We start from the raw sequence: 23,353 nt of genomic DNA, 5'->3' as shown, positions 1-23,353 counted from the left end.
ACACATTCATTTTTTCATCAAAAAATTATTCAGTAGATTTGAAAGTTCTATATCAAATGATTTTGCCTGATGTAATATTGACTATAAACATTACGTAGCATAAAGTATTGTATCTTACTGAAAATGTAATGATAGTTGCTTGATAGAGGTTTGAAATGTTAGTGAACCTTACGTATTCTTGGGTATGTCTTTTTGCTATCACCTTTCAAAAAGATTTCAGTTAAATAAATATATATTGCTATGGTTGTCCTTTGGTGACTTTGGCGCACTTATATTTTGAGGTGGTGCCGGTTTACGGCTGGACGAGCTGTTATTATATCTCCATGTTTCCCTCTGTGTCAGGAAATAAACCGCACTCCAAAGCTGTTGCACACCCCCCTGCTTTATTGCAGAGCTCCGTTATTCAATACATTTGAAAACGCCCAACGCGTTTCAGGCACCCAGACCTTGTTCACAAGCATTTGCATTTTCTTGTGAACAAGGTCTGGGTGACCGAAACGCAGGAGAGTGTGCAACAGCTTTGGAGTGCGGTTTATTTCCTGACAAAGAGGGAAACATGGATATATATATATATATATATGCATATATATGTATATTTAGAGATTTATATGGTAGCTAGTAGAGTTGAAATGAGGTGAATCCAGGACCTCGAGTCTTTTTGGCAATCATTTTAAACAATATCAGATTTGAGAATTGTATACCTTTAGTTCATAAAATCTAATAATGCAACCTATTTGAAGTATTGGGAAGATTCACAGTTGGCAATGTCACCTTCTGCTCAATATTTTGAATTGGAAGCAATCTGGATAATCTCTTTGGTCATACATGCCTGTCGCGGTGCAAGCCATATGCTTCATGATCAAACCACTCATTCAGCCTCCTGGTAATCAGCCAATTCACCAGAGAGACTGGGAGGGACAGACGCAGCAAGGTCTTGAATCGGGTATGGATCCACGTATCCCAGGGGAAACCATGATCTATTAGTCGGCTCACAATCCAACCACCTCTCTTTGTGCTGATGAAGACCTACAAAGCAAAGCAATGATCAACCCATGTCTTGTGTTGTAATTTTCATTTACATGTGGACGTGATTTCAGCTGCCCCATTCAGATCACAAGAACAAAAGAATTATAAAGAGGCTCACAAGAACAAAAGAAATATAGAGATTGACTGACAAATATCATTCCTGTTTGCCATCAAGCTATGTTTTAAGCCAAAATGCTATCTATGAATGTTGTGTAGTTCTTAAAAGTAGGGCTATGAGATAAAAAAATCTCACCATGGATACATGTCTCCAATTTTCATTTAAAGCTTTAACACATTCATTGCTTTGCAATAGTGATTCACTTCAAATAAACCATCTGGAATAAAAAGAAGATTATAGTGGCTCATAAAATGAAAGCCAAATCGTGTGCTTGTGCCAATAGTGACACTCTAAAGGGCGCAGCAAAGTCTAGATTCATTTAACTATAAACTCTGGCCATCAGTCACTGGCCGAGATCGATAAACAACAAAAGAACAAAGTTGAATAGGATTGCGCCTACTTGCTTATGATTGATTTTGAACTTACCTGTAAATGGGTTGTTTGAGGATCATGATTCACCAAAATACCAGAGGCATCAGAAGGTGACGGCATTAACCCTTTGACACACAATGACACAACGGGGGCAATCCTTTGACTCTAAACAGCCACAGACTAGCTGTGGACTGCTTAGGGAAGGGAAAGTAGTGGAAACTTCAGAATTTGCTGCAATGCAGTCTGAACATGATGAAAGGTACACCCATTCAGCTTTGACGTAAATCATACACAAGAAATAGGCAACTTTGAAATAACAATAAATCAAGTAGAAACCAATGGAGACAGAGAACAACACTACCAGGTCGAATGAAAACAAATTAAAACAATAGTTAATGACACACCAGTTTACACACAACCACAGTGAGGGCCGTAATAAGAGCCACACACAAGAGGGCAATTAAAAAGTAGGGTATGGGGACAAAGTGGAAACGGCAGGCACAGGAGCCAACAACGAGAATCTGATGAAACCATCACAACAATTAACATACGAAATAAAGAGAATCACCTACCTGAGAACCTCTTGGACTGTATTGTTCTGCCCAAGACTGTTTCAAGCTTTTTTTATCGGTAATTATCGTCCGAGCAGCTACTCCAAAGCACCTCCACCCTAACCTGGAGCAGCCCCTGACATTCCAGTACCAAGATCCAGATACATAAGCAGTGCCAATACACCCCTTACATGCCCGAGAGCACCCCTTAGTTATCCAATACTTGTGTCCGCATAGAACTGCCCTGTTGCTTTTCTTGACATTTCCTTCATGTTACACATGGGGAACTCTGCCAATTCACCTTGGCCCTAAAAAGGCTCTACTTGCGCCAGCTCTGGGAACAACTTTCCTCTTACTAAGAACTTCTGTCCTAACATAATCGCTTGCCACACCGATCGAACACTCAGCAGCTCTGCCAAATACAATTTAGAATCAAAATAAATAAAATTAGATATCGCTGTCACTTAAAATAACATGTATCATGAGCCACAAATACACATTCACAGGCAGGCCAGTGTGAAAGACAATCCAGTTAGAGGTACTACATCTCTTGCACTGACCCTGAGGAAAAACTAATTGAGGAGGAGAGAGAGGATATAATAACTGGAGATCAGTCTATTTGGTGTGTCTGTGGAAAAGGTATTGGGGATAAACAGCTCCCTCCAGTTAAAATACTGTGGCAGAAAGGAAGCAGGCGCTTAGCCCACTTCAATGCCATCCTTGCCCATGTCTGTGTACTGGCTGGACTATACTGCCTGGGCATTTGATCATTCCAGAGGACCAGCACAGTTATGGTTAGGATCTATTACGTAGGGTACTTTCAACATGCATCAAACAGCTGAGTGAAGCAGTATGTCAGCATGCCACAGTCACTTCAGGACAAGCAATCGGTAGTACGCAAATTCTATGTCATTTTCCATTTCTCCTTTGACCCTAAACTGCACACATGCGGCTGTTCAGCCAAGCTTGCAGATGGCACACCATTATCAAAATTCCTTTCACTGGACCTCAATGAATATGGAGGTCCCTGTGATTACAGAGGCCGTTTCACACATGTGCACAATTTACTGGTGTAGCACATCAAAGATTCATCTTCCATCAGACAATTACAGCACATCAATTGATTTCTATGGATTATGGTAATACGGAGATTATTTGGTGAGTACAACAAACACTTATAGGACATGCTTTTTCACGGGGGCCATAGCATCATGTGAAAGGCACACGTCATAGCACTCTTCCCTACATGACCACCAATTAACTTATGTGGATTGTGTGAATTAAAAGTGAAGAAATATGATAGGTTTGCAAGTGTAATCCAATAAGACATACCTATTTGCAGTTGAAGCTGTGCATAACCATTGTTCCCATCATATCCCCTACTTTAGAGGTCCAACCCCTATGTCTCCCAGAGGTAAAACCTACCACCCAAACTGATCAGAAGAGTCGTTGATTGTTATCGTACCCTTCTGAAGTAGGGTGCAAAACAGTCCTTGTCTTTTGCATATTCAATAATATTGCTCTGCAACCGGTCATACAGATAGACCAACATCTTGCACACTGGCCCACTTCAGGTACGCCAGATGGTCCAGTGGCCAAAGGCCAAGGTCTTCATTCACACAACTGATCCGTGAATTCCAGCTTTACATGAACTACATATCTAGTTATTGTATTACAGTGGAAGGGCAGTTTTGAGTCAATGGCCAAATGTAACACATACCTCCATGCATACCTCACATCTGGAAATACAATCTCCTGCTTCCTTTACTGTAATGTAACATAAATCCTTGGCAAGTCAAATTGCAATGACCATATAGTCTACGACCAGTCTTATGTTTCCCCTGCATTGAGGAACACCAGTGGGTTGAGTGTATGTGGTTTCTGATATATCCCTATGTATTGTGGAGGATGTTACAACTACTACAGGTTTACATACATCTACTAGGTTTAATGTAGTGTTCCATGTTGGTTAATGGATGTGGCATGGTAAAAAATGTAATTGGCATCCTCTGTGTCTCAAGGACTGATTTGCCACTAACCCTTATTTCTGTCACCTGTTTTTGCCTTTTTTGTTCTACACAGTGTTCCTATACACTACAGATGTTTATTATTCTGCCACCTATGCGCACCCAGAAGTGAAAGAAACAAAGGCGCAAAATCAGTCATTACCAAGCGGAAAAGTATCCATCTCCTTTCTTCTATTGCTTTTTTAAACTTACTCCCAAAATGCCTGATTAGAGAAACAAGAGGGTCCCCAAACCTTTTTAAATGGTAAGGCAGGTTAGTTAGCTAGGGGGTCCTCAGTAGGTTAACACACTTTTATGTTGGCTCAGACACTGAGGTGAGCCAAAAGTACACCTGTGTGTCTATCTATTGGTCGATAAGATGTACACTGCAGTATAGGATCACCACCCAACAGCCCTAAACATCCGCAGTGAAAGGATCTCTCGCGATTGTTCAGGATCGAGCCCCAAGGCATCCTGCAAAGCCCACAAAGTGCCACATGAAACACGAGTGATGGCTCACCCCACTGAGGAAAATTATCCTGTAGAAGGTCTGTCCACTTCTCCTTGCTCTGCTCGAGACACACGTACAGGAAGATGGTATTGAGTACATCTCATTTTCACCTGTTTTATGTCTATGTTGTTATGAATTTTACGTTATGCAGTCAGTTAGTTAAATGTGGTATGTTCATGTCTGGAGACTTGAATACATTAGTTACAGCCAATCAAATATGTGTGAAATTTCCTCAAAATGGAAATTCTAGGCCCGTGAGAAATTTTAATTGTGCTGGAGATATCGGAGTAATTTCATTAAGTAGGCATTAGCTTTGTGATGTGAAATTACCTAAATTACACAGTTATGCAGCTTGTACTAATTAAGAGTAATGTTTAACTTAATTCCTACAGCAGGAGCACAGGAACAACAAACTAAGAGACAGCGATCGGCTGTTCATGTCCTGTAGCATTTAGAATTGTCGTAACGCAAATGTATCTCCGGGGCCATTTTGGATGTGGGGGTGAATTTTTCACTCTTAGAATTATGTTAAATGCTGGATTACATATCTCTCACAAATACTCATAACAACGAGTAATTTCAAGCCAACTACGAGTTAATTACGCTAGAGAGAAATGCACCAATTCAGCCTACCCCTAGAAATAACACACAACGCAAGTATGCGACGTGATCGCAGTTTTGAGTGACGTCCTGTGATTAGTGATTTCGTAAACTGAAGATGCATAATGGGTGGCCATGGGGCATGTGTGACATCTCTCTTTGTGCAACAAAGTATCATACACAACTTTACTAAAGGGCCTTCCTCTCTCTGTATTTCACAGCAGGCAATACAGCAAAAGGAGACGGCCACCAAGACCCAGGGAGGGAGACGTTGGCTAGAAGAGAGAAAAAGAAAGAAGGAAGGAGGGTGGGCAATTTGGAGGGTAGATGGGATACTGAGAGTGAAGGAGCATTGAAACGGAAGAGGATAGGGAGAGGAATAGGGAAAAGGAGGAAAATGTGGGAAGGGGAGATGAGACAGAGGAGTAGGCTTCCCTATACTGGAGAGGAAGCAGTGCCCACATGGAATTACACAAGATCGCCATCAAGATGCCCCTACGAAGTAGGTGTACAGGAGTCAGAAATGGTGGACTTAGTCACCACCACATGCAAGGAGAACATTGAGGATGATCGTTTTCTTGCACAGGAAGAACGGATGGTGTTAATGGATCTGTACTGCCCAACACTACAGCTTGTAGCCACCGTTTACAGCCCTTGTCCTCCTAAAAGAATTGACTACCAATCATCACACCAGCTTTTTGCCTCAGACAGCCCTGAGCCGTCCTGTCTCCTGTGGTGATGCCCTGTCACTATTTGTGTGGGCTGCTAAACACATATTCATCTGTGCATTAGATAGCTATTATATATTTATATAAAGTGTAATTTTCACATTAAAGTTGACCATAGTTACAATGTGTTCACATTAAATTAGCCATAGTTAGTGTAGGTCTCATTAACCACTCATGCTAACTTTGATAATTCATTTTGGCTGCTGTGATTCTGTCTTCCCTTTCCTCTTGTTACAGTTATGTGTCATTTGTTGGTTATATGTTGTCTCGTGTATGTCTCTGTAAGTCTATGTTGTGTGGTTATTGATATATAAGATTTTCGGTGTTTATTATTTGTTATGTCGAGTCTGTATAGCTTTATTTTTGATATATAATAAAAGATAGTTTTCTACATCTGATTTGTATTTTATTAAGGATGTTTTCTTTTGTTATTTAGACAGGAGAGTAGTTCTTTAATTTTTTGTAAACAGTTTCCCTGTTTTTCTCTCCTTACTAGCTCAGGGACCCCTTTGTGTGTTTTCTTTGTGCAGTCTAAACTTCCAATCCGGCCAGGCCAGATAATCCCCTTCCCAGGTGGGGCGACCTGTCTTTCTCATGCATGATATTTCTTTCCTGATGCCCTGACTATCTGAGACAATGTATAGCACTGCTGGTAAAGCTTCATATCTTGTAGCATTAACTAAGAAGCGTAGTACTTTGACATGCATTAAGTGCATTTGGGCCTTCATTCTACAAAAGTATAGATGTAATAAACAGTTAGCTATGATTGGGGGTACTTCTTTCGTGGAGTGCCATCTATCTGACCCCAAAACATGAGGAATTAAGGAGCACACGAAGCATGACTCATTTGAGGTCTCTGCACCTATTTCTGACATGTGCTAATACCACATGTTAGCTGACAATTTAACGTGGGCATTACGGGTCACATTGATATTGGGGAGCTCTTTCAAGATGTGAAAGACATTAGAATTTGAGGGTACCTTGCTAGCAAAGAGAAAAAAGGATAATATTGAGGTAAAAAAGAGAAGCATAAAACAAAAATGCATATCTTTTGTACTGTCTTTTTAAGAAATAGTACAAAAACACAGTGGGGGGTGCTCTTGAGGTGACAATCTTCATCCTCCCTCTTGTTCCAATTGCATTGTTCATTACTTTTGGTGAAAAGCTTGGTGGTGATGCACTTGGCTGTGATAAATCCAGGGTATCCTGCCGTCCACCTTGAGGGCGGTTGGTGTCACCATGGTGACTGTGTAGGGGCACTCAAAATGTTTCTTCTTCCAATTACAGACCCAATTGCGTATAAACAGTTGATCTCCTACTTTTACAGCTGGGACGTTGACCTTGGCATTGGTGCGCATTGTTTTTTCCTTGGTTACCTGTTTGGAGATGGACTTTGCACACTTCATCAGTTCACCCAAGTATATATGCATTTCATCATTCAGTGACTGTGACAAACTTTCTCTCTGAAGTTTGTTTCTAGTGGCAGGGACTTGGACACTGATAGACCTTCCTGACACTATTTGATGGGGTGTAAATAGATGGTCTAAAGTTGGTGTATTCCTCAGGGAAAAGAGTGCTATTAGCAAAAAGTATAACCATTAGTTTCTTTAAAAATAGCACAAAGCTTGCTGATCTTGCTCTTCAAGAGGCTGTTCAGGCACTCCACCACACCATTACTTTGAGGGTGATAAACAGAGGAACATTTGTGCATTATCCCTAACAGTGCTGTGATATGTTCAAATACTGCATTAGACAAATGAGTGCCATTGTCGGATCTTATCCCTTCTGGGATTCCTCATCATGGAATCACTTCCCAAACTAGGAATGTGCTGCTGACTTGGCATCACAATAAACGCATGGTCCCGCTTTGACCCATCAGGAGAAGAGGCAGACTACCACAGTGAGGTACCTGTAGTTATTGCATGTATTGACCACATCCAAAAAGTCCAAAAGAAGGGCCTTAATGGATCCTTGTGGTCATTAAATGGTGGAAATATCACTTTTAAAGTGGATTAGGGGAGTGCTGCTGGCAGCTCATACAGCTGTGCAGATACATAGTAATGATGTAGTGTAAATTCGGGACAAACCAGTCTTGTTGTATTTGTGTTGCCAAATGGTCCCGGGAGGTTTGGGCTTGCAAATGGATCAGATCCAGGGTGACTGGAAGCAAAACTTGTGGCATTACTAGTTTTCCCGTAGACAGCTCTCTATACACCAGGTCATCCCTGTAGGAGCCTGGCCTGGTTTGTAGTGGGTACCTAAGGTACTTACACCTTATACCAGGTCCACTTATCCCTTATTAGTGAGGCAGTGTTCTAGCAGCTTAGGCTGTCTAGGGGTAGCTGTAGCAGAGCAGCCAAGGCTGAACTAGGAGACATGCAAAGCTTCTGCAATACCACTATAGTTGACAGTACTTATACACAGTAAAAGATAATACTCAGTGTTACCAAAAATAAAGGTAGTTTATTTTAGTGACACAAGGCCAAAAATATCTTCGAAGCAATACCCCTTCTGGAGGTAAGTATTATACACAATGTATACACTAGTAACCAAAATCAGGTAAGTAAACAGTTATAGAATAGTGCAAACAGTAGAAAATACAATAGATTACAATGGGCCTAGGGGCAACACAAACCATATACTAAAATAGTGGAATGTGAATGTCGAATTCCCCCCTAGGCAAGTATAGTGTGTAGAGGGGCACTGGGAGTGTAAGAAAACACCAAAGGTAAGTAAAGTACCCCACCCCAGGGCCCAGGAAAGCAGGAGTAAAGTACATCAAGTTTCCTCATTACACACTATAAGTTGTAATGAAGAATTGTGCAAGAACCAAGCAAGACTGCAAGCAATAAACAATGGATTCCTGGACCTGAAGACCTGTAGAGAGAGGAGACCAAGTCCAGAAGTTGAAGAAGGGTCCACGGAGAACAGGAGTCCTTGCCAATTTGGAAGAAGGTGCAAAAGTGGATTCTCCGGTTAGAAGAAAAGTATAGAAATGCACCAAAGAAGATAGCTCTGGGTTCCTGCTTGGTGCAACAGATGTCCCATGTCGAGTTGTTGGATACAGGCTGTTTGTGTCGCTGGATTTGCCAACAAGCCTTTGTTCAAGCAAGTACGCGGTTTGTGTCAAAGAGGAGCTGCCTGGACCCAGGAGGGACCTGGGGGTCTCACCTCAGACTGAGGAGACAGAGGGGGGCTCTCAGCACTCCAGAGAGCCCTTAGAAGACCAGGCAGCACCCACGGGAGTCCCAGAACATGGGACAAAGAAGATACAAAGTGCGGTCATCACAGCATTACACTGGAGGGTCCCACGCAGCTGGAGAACAACTCAGGGAGCTGTGTGTTGCAGGATGGAGTGCTGGGGACCTGGGCTAAGCTGTGCAAGAAGAACTTTTAGAAGAAACGCACAGAAGCTCAAGGAGCTGCAGAAGACGCAGTGCACAGGGGTACTGTCACAGCACGGAAAGGCAAGCTCCTACCTCCACCAAATTTCAACAGCTGGACCTTTGGACAGTCTGGGTCACTTCAGTCCACCACCTGTGTTCCAGGAAGCACGCTCGTTGTCAGGAGAGGAGTCCCATAGTACCGGTTGTCATCGCAGAAGGGTGCCGGCTGAAGCAGGAAAGTGACTCTGTTACTCCATGGGAGATTCCTTTGGTTCTTTGGGTGCCGGGTGAAGACAGGCAGTCCTCATAGTTTGCGCACCTTGGAAACTGTTGCACATGCTGGCTGGAGCTGAAGTTGCAGGTCACAGAAGTCTTCCTGGATACTTTGTTGCAGTTACAGTGGTTCCTGGAGCAGTCTGTGGTTGATCTGACAGTCAGAAGTTGAAGCAGAGGATGCAGAGGAGTCCTGGAGGAATGTTGCAAACCGAATCAGAGGAAACACCCAGAGGGGAGACCCTACATAGCCCTGAGAGGGGGATTGGCTACCTGCCCAGGTATGCACCTATCAGGAGGGGTCTCTGATATCACCTGCTGGCACTGGCCACTCAGAGGTCTCCAGATGGTCCCCACACCTTGGAATCTAAGATGGCTAACTCCAGGGACCCTCTGCAGGAGCTCTGGGCACCACCCCTGGGGTGGTGATGGACAGGGGAGCGGTCACTCCCCTTTCCTTTGTGCAGTTTTGTGCCAAAGCAGGGACTAAGGGGTCCCTGAACCGGTGTAGACTGGATTATGAAAAGGAGGGCACTGTTTGTGCCCTTCAAAGCATTTCCAGAGGCTCTGGGAGGATACCCCTCCCATGCCTGTAACACTTATTTCCAATGGGAGAGGGTGTAACACCCCTCTCCATAAGGAAATGCATTGTTCTGCCATCCTGGGATTGAGCTGTTCAATCCCCAGGAGGGCAGACACCTGTCTGTGAGGTGGCAGCAGCTGGAGCTGAAGTGGAAACCTCAGAGAGCTGGTTTGGCAGTACTAAGGATCAACGGTGGAGCCCACAGGGTGCATGAGATTGCCCCCCACCACCAGATTTGGATTGGGGTCAATTCCATGATCTTAGACACCTCACATGGCCATATTCAGAGTTACCATTGTGAAGCTACATATATGTATTGACATATATGTAGTGCACGATTATAATGGTGTCCCCGCACTCATGAAGTCTAGGAATTTGGGCCTGGACAATATGGGGGTACCTTTGCTAGTGCAAGGGTGCCCTCACACACAGTAACTTTGACCTATCCTTCAGTAAATGAAGATTAGACATATGGGGGACTTATAAATTACTTAGTGCAGTGAAAAATGGCTGCGAAATAGTGTGTGCACTATTTCACTCAGGCTGCAGTGGCAGTCCTGAAGAAAGGTTTGTATGAGCTCCTTATGGGTGGCAAAAGAAATGCTGCAGCCCATAAGGATCTCCTGGAACCCCAGTGCCCTGGGCACCCATATACTAGGGACTTATAAGGGGGCTCCAGTATACCAATGATAATTGGAATATGGAGTAACTAAACTGTAGTGACAAATTTGGTAAGTAAAGAGAGCATAAGCACTGAAGTTCTGGTTAGCAGAACTTCAGTGACACAGTCAAGCATATTGACAACACATATAGGCCACAAACTATGAGCACTGGGGTCCTGGCTAGCAGGATTCCAGTGAGATAGGCAAAACACACTGACACACAGGCAGAAATTGGTGGTAACATGCCAAGAATGATGGTACTTTCCTACAATTCCCTGTTTGGATGCACGCTCTATCTTCCCATAACTGCTTTTCATGTGAAGAAGCAGCTTCCTGCAGTTCTCTCAGGTATAATCTCACTGTCTCAGTGTAATGAGATGTGTCCTTGTCTGTGGTAGTTTTGGCTCCAGACTCCGTTGGTGAGGCAGTCTGAGTCACCAGAAGGGGGGCAGGTTGTGGGTCTTATGGTGCCTTTGGGGGGGTGCCTAGCTGTATCCTTAGCTGCCTGATCTGCTAGTGCATTACTCTGGAACACAAAATCCTGTCCACTTGTGTGCACTGCACACTTTACAACTGCCACTACCTGTGGTAATGCAATTGCCTCAGGACAGCTGTCATCACCCGACCATTGCAATCGCAGAATAAATAGAACTCCTTGGTGTAATCTGGAGTTCCCAAGACCGGAGCATTTGTTATTTCACTTGTTAACTTCTGAAAAGTTTCCGTCATCTCTGGTGTCCATATTATCCTGTCCTTACTGTCTTTTGCCTGTTTGATAGCAGCAAACAAGGCTGCTATTAGCGTGCTACTGTTAAATACCCACTGTCTCACATAACTACAGAGACCCAGAAATGTCTGTATTCCATTGACAATTTCTGGCTCTGTCATTTGCTGGATGGAGGCTTCCCTTTTAGGTGTTCTACACCTACCATATGCCAACAGTAATTGTCTTAAGTATTGGACTTCTTCCTGGCAGTACTGGATTTTCTCCCTCTCCTCCTTGGATCCTCTCCAGGCAACTGTGGTCAGAAGAGATATTGGGGCATATTTAAGAAAAGTGGCGATGCACAGAGCAGCACCACTTTTCTTATGTCCTTTACTGCTCCGCTACCGCCACCATGTGTGCACTGTATTTAAAATACGGCGCACCATGGCACAAGATAGGGGGCAATAGCATCATTTTTTATGACACTATTGATGTACTCTGCAGGAGTAGCACCAAAAGTTCAGCGCTATTCCTGAAGAGTACAAGGGGGACAATTGTAAACAATTGTGTGCCCCCTTTTAACGCCTGCTTTGGGAAGGCGTTAAAAGTGCAGAAAACAATTACACAATAAAATCTGTTAGATTTCCTTGTGCCATTTATTCAGCCCCTCTCCCCCCGGGGGGAATGCCCTCTTTGCATACATTAGGCCTGGCACATGCATAATGTAGAGCAAAGGGTTACAAAGTGGCTCAATGCAAGCATTGCGCCACTTTGTAAATATAGGGTGGGGATTTTGGCCTTGGGCCACATAAGGGTAAATAAAATGACGCTAATGTGGCACAAGGAGGCACTAGGGGCTCTTAAATATGCCCCTTAGTATCATTTCCGCACTGTTGTTCAGTAGGACTACAAACTAATATGTCATTGACATATTGCAACAGAGTGCCATCACATTGAAAATTTGACAGATCATTCTTTCTTGCTTTGTTGAACACACTGGAAGACTCACAATACCCTTCAGATAAATGAGAGTACAAGTACTGAGTCCCGCGATATGAGAATGATGTCAGATAGTCACTATCTGGATGAAGGCGGGGTGCTGAAGAAGGCGTTATTAAGAACAATAACTGAAAAATACCTGGCATCCTGAGGAAAATTTGTCAAGATGATGGAGGGGTCAGGGACAATCGGAAATTCTGGTAACACTATGTTGCGATGCCCTTATCTGCATCCTTGGACAGAGGATACTGCTTCACTCTGGGTAAGAGGGCACCTTCCTTCAGTGAAATCCGGAATGGTGGGGCAATGCGGATAAGGTCAATGTCGCAGTGACCCTCAGTCCACAAGGTGTCTGGTTCTAGTGAATGATCTGCTTCTTTTATGGAATCACTCTGCTTTGTGTGGGCATTCTGACTTCTAACACAGTCCATAGGGGTATGTCTTCCTGAAAAAGAACAACTCTTTTCTTGGTGTCATCATCAAACAGCTGGTCATCCAGTATCTCCTTAACCATCTTTCCTGGCTCAAGGAAGATGACACATGCTCACAAAACATTATTATGGTTGCTGGCTATTAGAGCACCATAGTTCAGTGTTAATTTAGAAGCCTCTATCTGTGATATCACCTCAGTATCTGACAGCCCAGAGCCCTGTCCTTGTTGTCTAAAGAGGAATTCCTTGGGCAATTGAACCTCCTTTACAGTAACTCTTGTGTTTCTGCTGTGATGGCATATACCGCTGTAGTAAATGCCTCCATGTCAGTAGGTCATGCTCTAATTTGGTCTCTGCTGGAGGAATTTACCATTAGTGCCATCATTCTGGAAGGTGAAATTACAAGTGTGGAACAAATCATGTTACCATCTTGTTCAAAATGAATGGTAAGATCTAATTAGGCCATCAGCTCTCTTCCTGACAAACATTATGGAGCAGCTGGAGAGAACAGTAAACAGTCATCAATGTGTCTCCCTCCTACTTCCATCACCACTGGTTTTGTAAAAGGAACCCTTATAAGTTCCCCAAAGAATCCCTGTGTGTCCACAGATCTGTTGAAAATCGGAAGGCCTTCCTCTCTAATACATGATTTTGTGGCTCCTGTATCTTTGAGGAAGACATATCTCTTGTTATTGATGGCTACCACTGTCACAGTGGGTTCCTCCCCAGGCCTGTGCATTACTGACAAGACTGGGCACACAGAAATACTCTGTGGCCATCCTCATTGTTTGTATTCTCCCAAGAGTTCACCTGGACAGGATTCCCTCCCCTCATAACTACACCTCTTTGTCCACTTTGAAGTGGAATCTCTATGGGGGGTGCTTGCTAATTCTGCTGATGCAGTCCCTGCTGTGCTGGGGCAATGCTGGCAGCTGCACATTTTGCAAGGGTGTCTGGGGCTAATTTATTATTTTTGGACTTTACTGTGGCTGTACTGTCATATTTCCTGATTGACCATAAAATGTCATTCTTCCATTTTGATCATCCCATCTCTTTTTATTGCAGTCTTTAAAAAGATGCCCACACATCTGTCAATGAAACATGCCTGATCCCTTCTTGGAGGACCCATCCTACTTCTTCCTACTCCTCCTTGTCCTACTCTACTACTTCCCTACATCATTCATCTGTTACGGGTATTGTCGTTGGGTTACCCCTTTGACTGTTCCTGCAGACTTTGCAGTCATTTGAGTGGCCGCTGCCACTACTGCACCTTCCATTGCGCCTTTCTTCACTAATTTCTGCTGCACCAACATGGCTGCTACTTTCTCTGCTACTTCAGGTTTACCTTTTCTTTCTCTTGCTTTTTCTTACAAAAATGGATTATGTGTGCTTGAATTTCAGTACAGGGCTTGTCTTTCAGTGCCACTATGTTATCTAAGTTGTCCTGCACATCAGGGGGCAACCCTTTCACAACTATATTATAAAACAGTACTGAATTACCTCCTGTCACTTCCCATCCCTGACCTACTTCCTGGGTCAGTTTTTCTTGTATCTTGTTGATGTATGGTGCGAGATCCTTATTTTGTTGTATAGACTGAGTCATGAGGGATCTGATGTCTGGTCTATTGGGGTACATTTTCCTCAGGTGATCCCACACTACAGATCTGAACAGGTTAAATGGAGACCCATCACACCTGGTATCAGTGAGGGTCACATTTCTAACTCCAGACTTTTTAAACACTACGGGGGTCATTACGACCTTGGCGGGCGGCCGCCGTGCGGCCACATTGCGGCCCCCATTACGACATCCCCACTGGGCCGGCGGGTGCAAACCAAGTTTGCGCCCGCCAGCCCAGCGGGGATGAGGCCGCAACATAGGAGCCGGGTCCTAATGGAGCCGGCGGTGTTGCGGCCGTGCGACGGGTGTAGTGCTATGCAGACAGTGAAAAGCTGCCCGGGGCCCCCAGGGGCCCCAGGACACCCCTAACCGCCAGCCTCTTCCTGGCGGTGCAAACCGCCAGAAACAGGCTGGCGGTAGGGGTGTCATAATCCCCAGGACAGTGCTGCTTGCAGCGCTGCCCTGGCGGATTATCACCGCCGGGGCTAAAACGGCGGGAAACCGCCAGCCCCGGCGGTGCGATCGCGGCGCTACCGCCACGGTCATGATAAGAGCCTCCGTACCGCCAGCCTGTTGGCGGTACAGACGCTACATTACCCGACCCCCTATGTCTGTTTCATCTCCTGTCAGGGAACTAAGCAGGCTTTTTACATCCCCTACTGTCAGGGTGATACTTGCAGTTTGTTTTTCAAAAGGCATGATACATATCCCTGCTTCCTCTGTAAGCAGTGGCAACTGTTTTCTGAGGTTTTCCTTTAGCATTTGTGGCCAAGAACATAACATTGTGCCCCAGGGCACTTAGGTTTCAGAGGCATATGATGCAAAAGGGTGGAGGCACACTGGGGATGGTGTTTTCTGGCATATTTCTGCCATAATGGTGACATTTAAGGGTAGGCCCAATCTGAAATACCCTCACCATACAGGATGCAATCTTTAGCATTTGCCATGTCATGTGGGTCATGGGCTCATCAGTGGAGCCCCCTGCTCGGTCCAGTCTGCTAAATTATCTACAAATGGTACAATGATGTGCCAGCTATTTTCTCCTTCAGCGACTGTCTCAATGGGAGTGAGGTCCGCGCTGCACAAATTTGCTTTGGCACTCATTTGCTGCTTGTCTGTTGTCTTCTGTCAGCCATCCCCTAACCTCACTGGATCCTATTCTGGGCTATAACTGGCCATGGATGCTTTGGAATTGTAACAGCTCAAGCTCCGTAGCTCGGGCTTTGTCCTTTCAGGGAGCACATCTCACTCTCTTTCCCTTGCATCAGTTAGTTTAGGCAGTCTCCAAGAGCTCCTTGAGTAGTCTAAATCAATAAGTGGCCTCCACTGGATATCATAAGTAGGGTGACTTACTTCTTGGGCTGCAAGCAGACCACCCATGCTTTCCAGAGACTGGTTTATGGATTCTATCCTGTCCGCTACTTTCCCAAAACTTCACTAAGCTTGTCCTGTAAAGTCATTGTTATACCCTTCTTCCTAACTTTGCTTGACTCTCTCCTACCCTCACTGCATCATAGCCAGTCCTGCACACTCTCTCATGAGGCTACAATGCCCCCTTCTCCTTCTGCCAAGGAGGTAGACTACCTTCAGTCCTTCTGTGCTCCTGCTCCCTTCCTTGATATACTAGTTGTCATGTCGCATCTATAGTCCTATGCCCATAGTCACTCCACCCTGCATTCCCTATGTCCCTTTGCTGTGGAGTGGACACCTGTTCTCCTCTTACTGTACCGTTGGTGATGAAATGTTTGATTACTCATCACTATCCCCTGAACTCTGTTCTTTGCTCTTATCCTGCTGGGTGAAAGGCTGGATCTAGATGGAATACAAAATGTTCCTCTAATTGCTACCATACTTTTGTGCCTAGGAGTGCGTGTCCTCTTTGGGTTTGGTATTTGTGGGGTTAGCTTTGGGGTCGCTGTGAGGGAGTGTGGAGGGGTTCCAATTTCAGGGTTCTCAAACCCGACTACAGCTTCGTGCAGCTGCGCTAGTGGGCAGATGCTGGACACTGTGTGCGCGGAGCTCATAGGGCATATGGGTGTGGGGGAACATACAGGGTATTAGGAGTATCTCCTTTTGAGGAGCCTTTTGCTTTCTCACAAATTATTTTCCATAAGGCTATGGCGGCTTCCCTTTTCTTTAATTTGTCTCCTGCATATTTGCTTGGGAGATGTATCACCACATACTCAGTTATCCTATCGATCATCAACAGACTCGACTACGGGAACGCCTTCTACTCAGGAGCTACAAACAAGCTCATGAGACGACTCCAACGCATCCAGAACGCCTCGGCTTGACTCATCCTCGATGTCCCCCGCCACAGCCACATCACACTCCACCTGAGAGGCCTGCAATGGCTCCCCGTCAACAAAAGGATCACCTTCAAGCTCCTGATCCAGGCACACAAAGCACTGCACAACACCGGACCAACCTACCTCAACAACCGACTCAGCTTCCACACCCCCACCCGAAGCCTCCGCTCAGCCAACCTCGCCCTCGCCACAGTCCCCTGCATCCGAAAAACCACCGGCAGTGACAGATCCTTCCCCTCCCTCGCCCCCAATACCTGGAACACTCTCCCCACCATCATACGACAGACACAGGACCTGCTGGCCTTCAGAAGACTCCTCAAGACCTGGCTCTTCGACCAGTAGCACCCCCCCTCCCCAGTGCCTTGAGACCCTTGCGGGTATGTTGCACGCTTTACAAATGCAGTGATTGATTGATCGATGAGCGTTCTCTATTTTGACCAAGGATACATATGCTTTTGGGTGGCTTTAAACCACTCCAGGCTATACTTTCCTCTTGTCACTGGGAAATACCTTCTGTATATGCTCTAAGGGGGTCTCCAAATTCACGCGTATTTAATACTTTAATTTATATCTATTCTGCTACCAGATTAAATAATCTCCCACAAATCTTATGGTGGTAGTTTTTCATCAATTTATTTTACATATCGTTTCAAAATATATGTTAACATTTAAATTTTGTTTCATCAATTTTACGGGGCACATTACACTATACATTTTTTGTTTCTTGCAATGTATATTCAAAACAAAAGTTTGCACATTATACAATACTACACAACAACATCACACTATGGCCATATTTCATTCAATTATGCATGTGCTCACCTTCAGTCACACAAAAATTACAACACAAAATTCTATTCTAGGGCGATAATCACATCGCTAATCTACTCTTTGATAAATGCAACTAGCAACCCCTGGCCACCTTTCTCCACACCCCACAGGAGATTCTTTTCAGACCGTATGTGCTAAGAACCATGGAAAGACTTCTGGACATTACGTCCAGGATTGGGAATTTTAGTGTTCAAATTCTAACTGGATGTGAAGTTTAGTGACAGTAGATATTCAGCTGTCCCTCGGCGTCAAATGGAACACATATTGGCACCTTTCAATTTCAAAGTTCCCGCGTAGGTCACTTTCAACCTGTTGTTGGGAATCACAGGTTAACTAGCTATGAAGGTGCCTTGTTGATTGTGCAGCACATGTACACAATCCTCCAATAAAAACGTGGAAGCCTTCTGTCACTCTTTCTACCTTAAATCTTCTATTTACGCCATATTTACATCTGAATTTAACATTGTCAAGAAGAATGCGCTAATCCATAAAAAAGGTTTGTGATATTCTTTGTCCACACCTTAAAGAGACGGCAGCCCCCAGATCCTTGCCAACCCCCTGCACAAGCAGAACTTCAGCTTAAACCCAGCTTCTGCTTCTGCTTACTTCATCAAAATGTGCGCACTGGTCTCTCTGAAAACAGGGGGTAGGTGGTCCTCTGGTGGGGGGGGCAAAGAAATCTCCTGGAATCTCGCCAACTCTTATGGGGCATAGAAATGATCCCAACTCAAATACCCATGCAGAATCTTCTTGCCAATCCAAAAGCAGTATTTACTAACTGTCTCAACAGGGAGAAAATCATTGTTGACTGCACCTCAGCCCTGCTCAAGCTACCTCTGTGTTTTTGTCCAAATGCCTGTTCGCACGCAGGCCTTTTTATACAAATCAATACAATGCTTTATTACACATGGTAAATGACAGGTAACTTGCAGGTTACAGATTTAAGATGGGAAAAAACACTTAAACATGTGACCCCATAATCCTGAATTCCTGAACTAAACCATTAGACATTCTTCATTATATTTCTGACAATGCTTTATGGCAGGGCATCATTTGGCCCAGGAATGCATGGGTGTTTCATGGTAGATGCAATTTCCTTAGAGTGTGTGCTGGCAGCATTGCGTGCCTGGGGCTTCTGTGTGCTCAGAATTTAGTTTCTTCCCTGCACACATTTTTTAGTCAAGTACCTGTGTGCTCTGGGCTAATTCAATGATGAACCTATTGTCTAATCAGGCCACAATCTGTTTGAAGGCACGTGACAGGGGTATTGTGTGCTGGCGTCGTAAATGCTTTTAAATCAGCTGGACATGAGTTGGCCTTTAACTAAAAACCCTTTCAAGTTTCCTATTCCACTACATTCTTAAGTGAACTTTTCACCTTGTTCTTGTCAGTGTGGGAGTTGGGCCTAAAAACTGTTTTTAACTATGAACAGCTGTGTGGTTTCTGCTTGGGCTTGATTTTCCACATCATGTTTATTTTTTACATTTCCTACAATACCACATAGCCCAAACCCAAAACTTGTGACTTAAAAAAATGTATGCCAAAAAGAGCTCTGAGGACCCAGACGAGACCGGTACCTATTAGCTTGCCGATACGCCAAGGTGATTTGCTGGCTGGCCTGACTTTGCACCAACTCCCACAACATTCTTCTCCACAGCAGCAAATCCTGTTCACTGGCTCCTCACAGAAGGGGTATCTGGCCACATGGAGCCTTATTCAGCTACAGTCTTCAGCTTTTCCCCACTGGAGATCCTTTCAAAAAGAAGACTGAAGAAAGATATCTTCACTGTGACCTCAACCAACGTCTCTCCGATGATGAAGCCTTCTCTTAAGAAACAGCCAGCAGCCTTGCCCCACTGAACTTTACCTTCTCAGGCATTTGTCTTCAAAATCTCTTCTAAAATCCGAGGGTAAGTGGAGACTGGGGCCAATCCACTTAGTGTATGCAAACAGTACTCTATTGCGGTCGGACATAACCTTTGGCTTTGCCTCGGTCTTGCACAAATAGATGTCCACGGTTTGGGCTTTGATCTTTTAGGTCCTAGTTTCCACTTAAAATTTTAAACGTTCATAACTCCGTCTCCACTGATTGGATTTTTGTTGTTTTGATGTCAAATAAGTTAGTAAAATAAAATTTTGTCTCCTAAGTTGATGTGGCTGTTTTAATATGTTGAATTTTAATTTGATTATTGTTTAAGTGCTACATAAATATTTACATGCTGCCTCTAAGTTAATCCTGAATGCTTTGTGCTATGCTACCAGGGGATTAAGCACAGGTTAATTTAGTAACAATTTTCTGGTTGACTCTGACAAGGATTGTGGCTGTTACTTGAGTAGCGATTCTTTGATTTCATCCAACAACCCAATAACGCCCCCCCAACCACACATACACACACTAGCAAGTGATGCTGGTGGCTCAAGTGTCTGCTTGAGAATTTTTTTTGGGGGGCCGGCAGACATATTTGAATCTTATTGCCCATTTCTAGTTAATTTAGGTGTACAGGATGCTAAATAATACTAAATTTTATGTTAAACATTCAAAGGGTCACACAGGAACAGATTTAATATGTATTGCACTGGATCCCAAAAAACATTAAAATGAAACAGGGTAGAGAGACAGATTCAGAGGAAGAGGTAGGCAGAGAGTGAGAGGGGTTTTGGTAGACAAATAAAGTAGAGGTCAAATAGAGGGAAGTGCGTGGCCTGGGCAATTGCCCACTTTTTCCACATCTGAAAAACGCCTCCTGGTGACTCTTTCATGAGAACAAAGAGATACATCCCAGGAAGCTATCTACTACACCCGGTCAGCCAAGAGATCACCATTTACGATTGGTAGTGTGACTTTGTTTCATTTGGATTTATCTTCCAATATGATCTTAGACTTGATTTTGGAATTTTTGACATTGGCAGCCAGTAATTTTGTTATTTTAACTATTTTCCTTCTAAAGCCCCAAGATTCTCATTATCCTACATCCCATTTTCTATACAACTATCACCTTCTTATCTTTTGACCATTTTGTAATAAACTACTGCTTTACTCCAAATTCTCTTTGTCACGGTGTTCTTTAAGTGCATCCTGCATGCAAATGCATATTGATGCTGATGTGACAGTGTTGTCTTCAATATTTGGTCTTCTCATATATTTAAAGCACATGACCACATATACTCCACATTATTCAAAGTAGCTATTCCAGCGCACAACGTACAGCATATCACAAAGCACATACACTTTTTATTGTGACAGAGAGTGATGGCGGGTAAGTGATTATATATGCACCAGGTTATGGGGCTCATAGAGCCTGGATCCTACTGACATGTGGCTTGTTAAAACGGGTCTGACCTGCTGAAGGTTGAATGGACAGAAAATGGTGCCCGTCTATGAGTTAAAGACAAGGAAACTAGGGAAAAGACACAAATAAAGACAAAAATAAACTCTTTTACCTTCTGATTATATTAATTAATTCCAGGTGCAACCTTCTTTATGAAATTATATGGGTCGGTCTTGAGTACCAGATGTAGCAGAATAAAATATGCTTTCCGACGTTTGTTTCTTAAAGAAAAAGGGGAAGGATCTGGATCCACAAATACTGTGATTATTTGGCACCTGTGTTCTTTTGCATCCCATTCAGCCCTTAAAATATGGATGTTATTGCTAATGATTCAAGATGACCCAGAGACTCTATGGCTCGCAGGAGCAAACACCTTCACTGACCATTAGTCACCATTATCAAGTAAGGTGTTGAAAAGCAATAAAACCCATCAATGCTCTATGTTACTGTAACAAGGACTGCCTTAAAACTCATCGCTGAATCCTTTGTCTCCATTCTCAGCTGGTAAATCCATTTCAGTTCTTTGAACATAAAACTCTTTTAAACTGGTGGACTGTTGTAATTTATCGTAAGTAATGTTTTGTATAAAATGTACATTCTCTTTTTCCCCCTTCCTTTTATTGTGTACCCACCTGCCCGTAGGGATCCAAGTGTAGCATTCCATTCCTCCCCATTTTCCCCTTGTCTTCCCAGTTGGTTCCTACCAGCATTCTATAACCGTTGCTGTAACAGTTGACAGCTGTGAGGAGAAATGCTTGCTACCAGTTGTGGCTGGAGGCTGTTGTTAATTCATCTTGCCAATAAATTATTACTTAAAGAACATTATCGGAGCTAAGGAATATTTATAATACTGGCAACGAATTTCTGGTGGGGGACAGCAGTCACAGCCTCCTCCCCTACAATTTATAGCCACTCTTGTCACAGACGGACGGACGCTGGAAAAAAACAAACAGGAGATCGAGAATAATTTCCCTGAGGTGAGCAGAACTTTCAGTCTGGAAATAATTTGAGAAAGGACTGTCTGTTTCTGCATTTAACCTGCCACGCTGTCTAACGCAGGTTATTATTATAAAATATACTCTCAGCATAAACACTTGAACAACCAAACCAAACCATTCAAGGGGTTTAGCTAAGTATTTTGAGTACAACATGACAATTAATACCTTCCACCGGCAAGTTTATATTTAACTTCAGAATTTCCTCTGTACTTTTTTCATATTCAACCTGTCAGAGCAGCAATTAAGAAAATTGTATAGCCCTTTGCTGGCAACAACCAGGGAACGTTATTAACCTTGCACTATCATCAGATCTGACAGGCTCAGCTGATAAATGTGTATTTCAAGACTGAAATAAACTACTGATACGCACTGCATTTCTCAACCGATTTTCAAGATTATAAACAGAATTGTATTCAGCTCAACTCTGGGAGCACAGACAAACAGAAACTACTGATTTGAATTATTGCCTCTCAACATTTAATTAAAGGAGAAAGGCTCTTGTAAAACTTGTAAACCAATCCAAGAATCTTTCCATCTGTATGCTGACAGGCACAGCTTTAAAATAGCCAATGTTATCACCAATTCGCATTTCTAGAACTAAATCCTTCTTTTACCTCACCTTCTGACTGGAATCCCTTCAGTTTTTGGAATCTTACATTGCAACTGAAGTCTTTTTCTTCATATGTCTGATTGGAGCGAAGGGACAAGGAAAGCCGGCCCCTCCTGCAGCAAACTAGAGAGTGAAGACTAGAGCGCACACCTTAAGAAAAAAACTAACAAAATATAGCGCCATCTTTGATTAAGTACTATCGAGAGCCAGCACATAATCTTCACGCTGATGGGCACAGCTGTTAAACCTTCCTGAGCAAATCTGAATCTCATTTACATTCACTGGCAGACACAGCTCTTTTCTGCGTATTTGCTCTATTGCACAGTGAGGCTAATGACACAGCCTCAATATCTTGTATCTGAGCAGGCTTGATATTCTGTATCTACATGCTGATGGGAAAAGCTCCTTCATTAGTATCTTCTATCAACTTCACAAGAAGCCTGTCACGTTGATGGGCACAGCTTATTTTAACAAGGTATAGTAGTTATTAATTGCATTTGTTTATGCATATGTTTACTCTGTCTATTCCCTCCCATTTAAAATGAGTAGATGTCAGCTGAGGGCACAGCTCAACAATTAACCCCTCTATTGTTATAGTAACATATTATAGATGATTTTATATGTCTTTCTATTGCTGAGGTAAACAGTGAACTTTAAACATTAATGAATATATGCCAGTGATACTAGTTCTTTTCTGTGAGTATAT

General features: G+C 43.5%; 1 protein-coding gene across 3 annotated transcripts in view; it reads right to left on the bottom strand.

Annotated features, from left to right (window-relative positions):
- LOC138293042 (dimethylaniline monooxygenase [N-oxide-forming] 2-like) overlaps positions 1-23,353 on the bottom strand; it is a 476,533-nt gene that overhangs the window by 153,370 nt on the left and 299,810 nt on the right. For all 3 annotated transcript variants that reach the window (XM_069232030.1, XM_069232029.1, XM_069232031.1), the window contains one exon: positions 830-1,026. In XM_069232030.1, coding sequence (XP_069088131.1) covers positions 830-1,026 — 197 coding nt within the window. The remainder of the gene's footprint in view (positions 1-829; positions 1,027-23,353) is intronic.

This window comes from Pleurodeles waltl, chromosome 4_2, assembly GCF_031143425.1.
Source record: "Pleurodeles waltl isolate 20211129_DDA chromosome 4_2, aPleWal1.hap1.20221129, whole genome shotgun sequence".
NCBI lineage: Eukaryota > Metazoa > Chordata > Amphibia > Caudata > Salamandridae > Pleurodeles > Pleurodeles waltl.
Note: the sequence above shows the minus strand (reverse complement) of the source record. Positions and strands in the feature narration are given on the sequence as shown.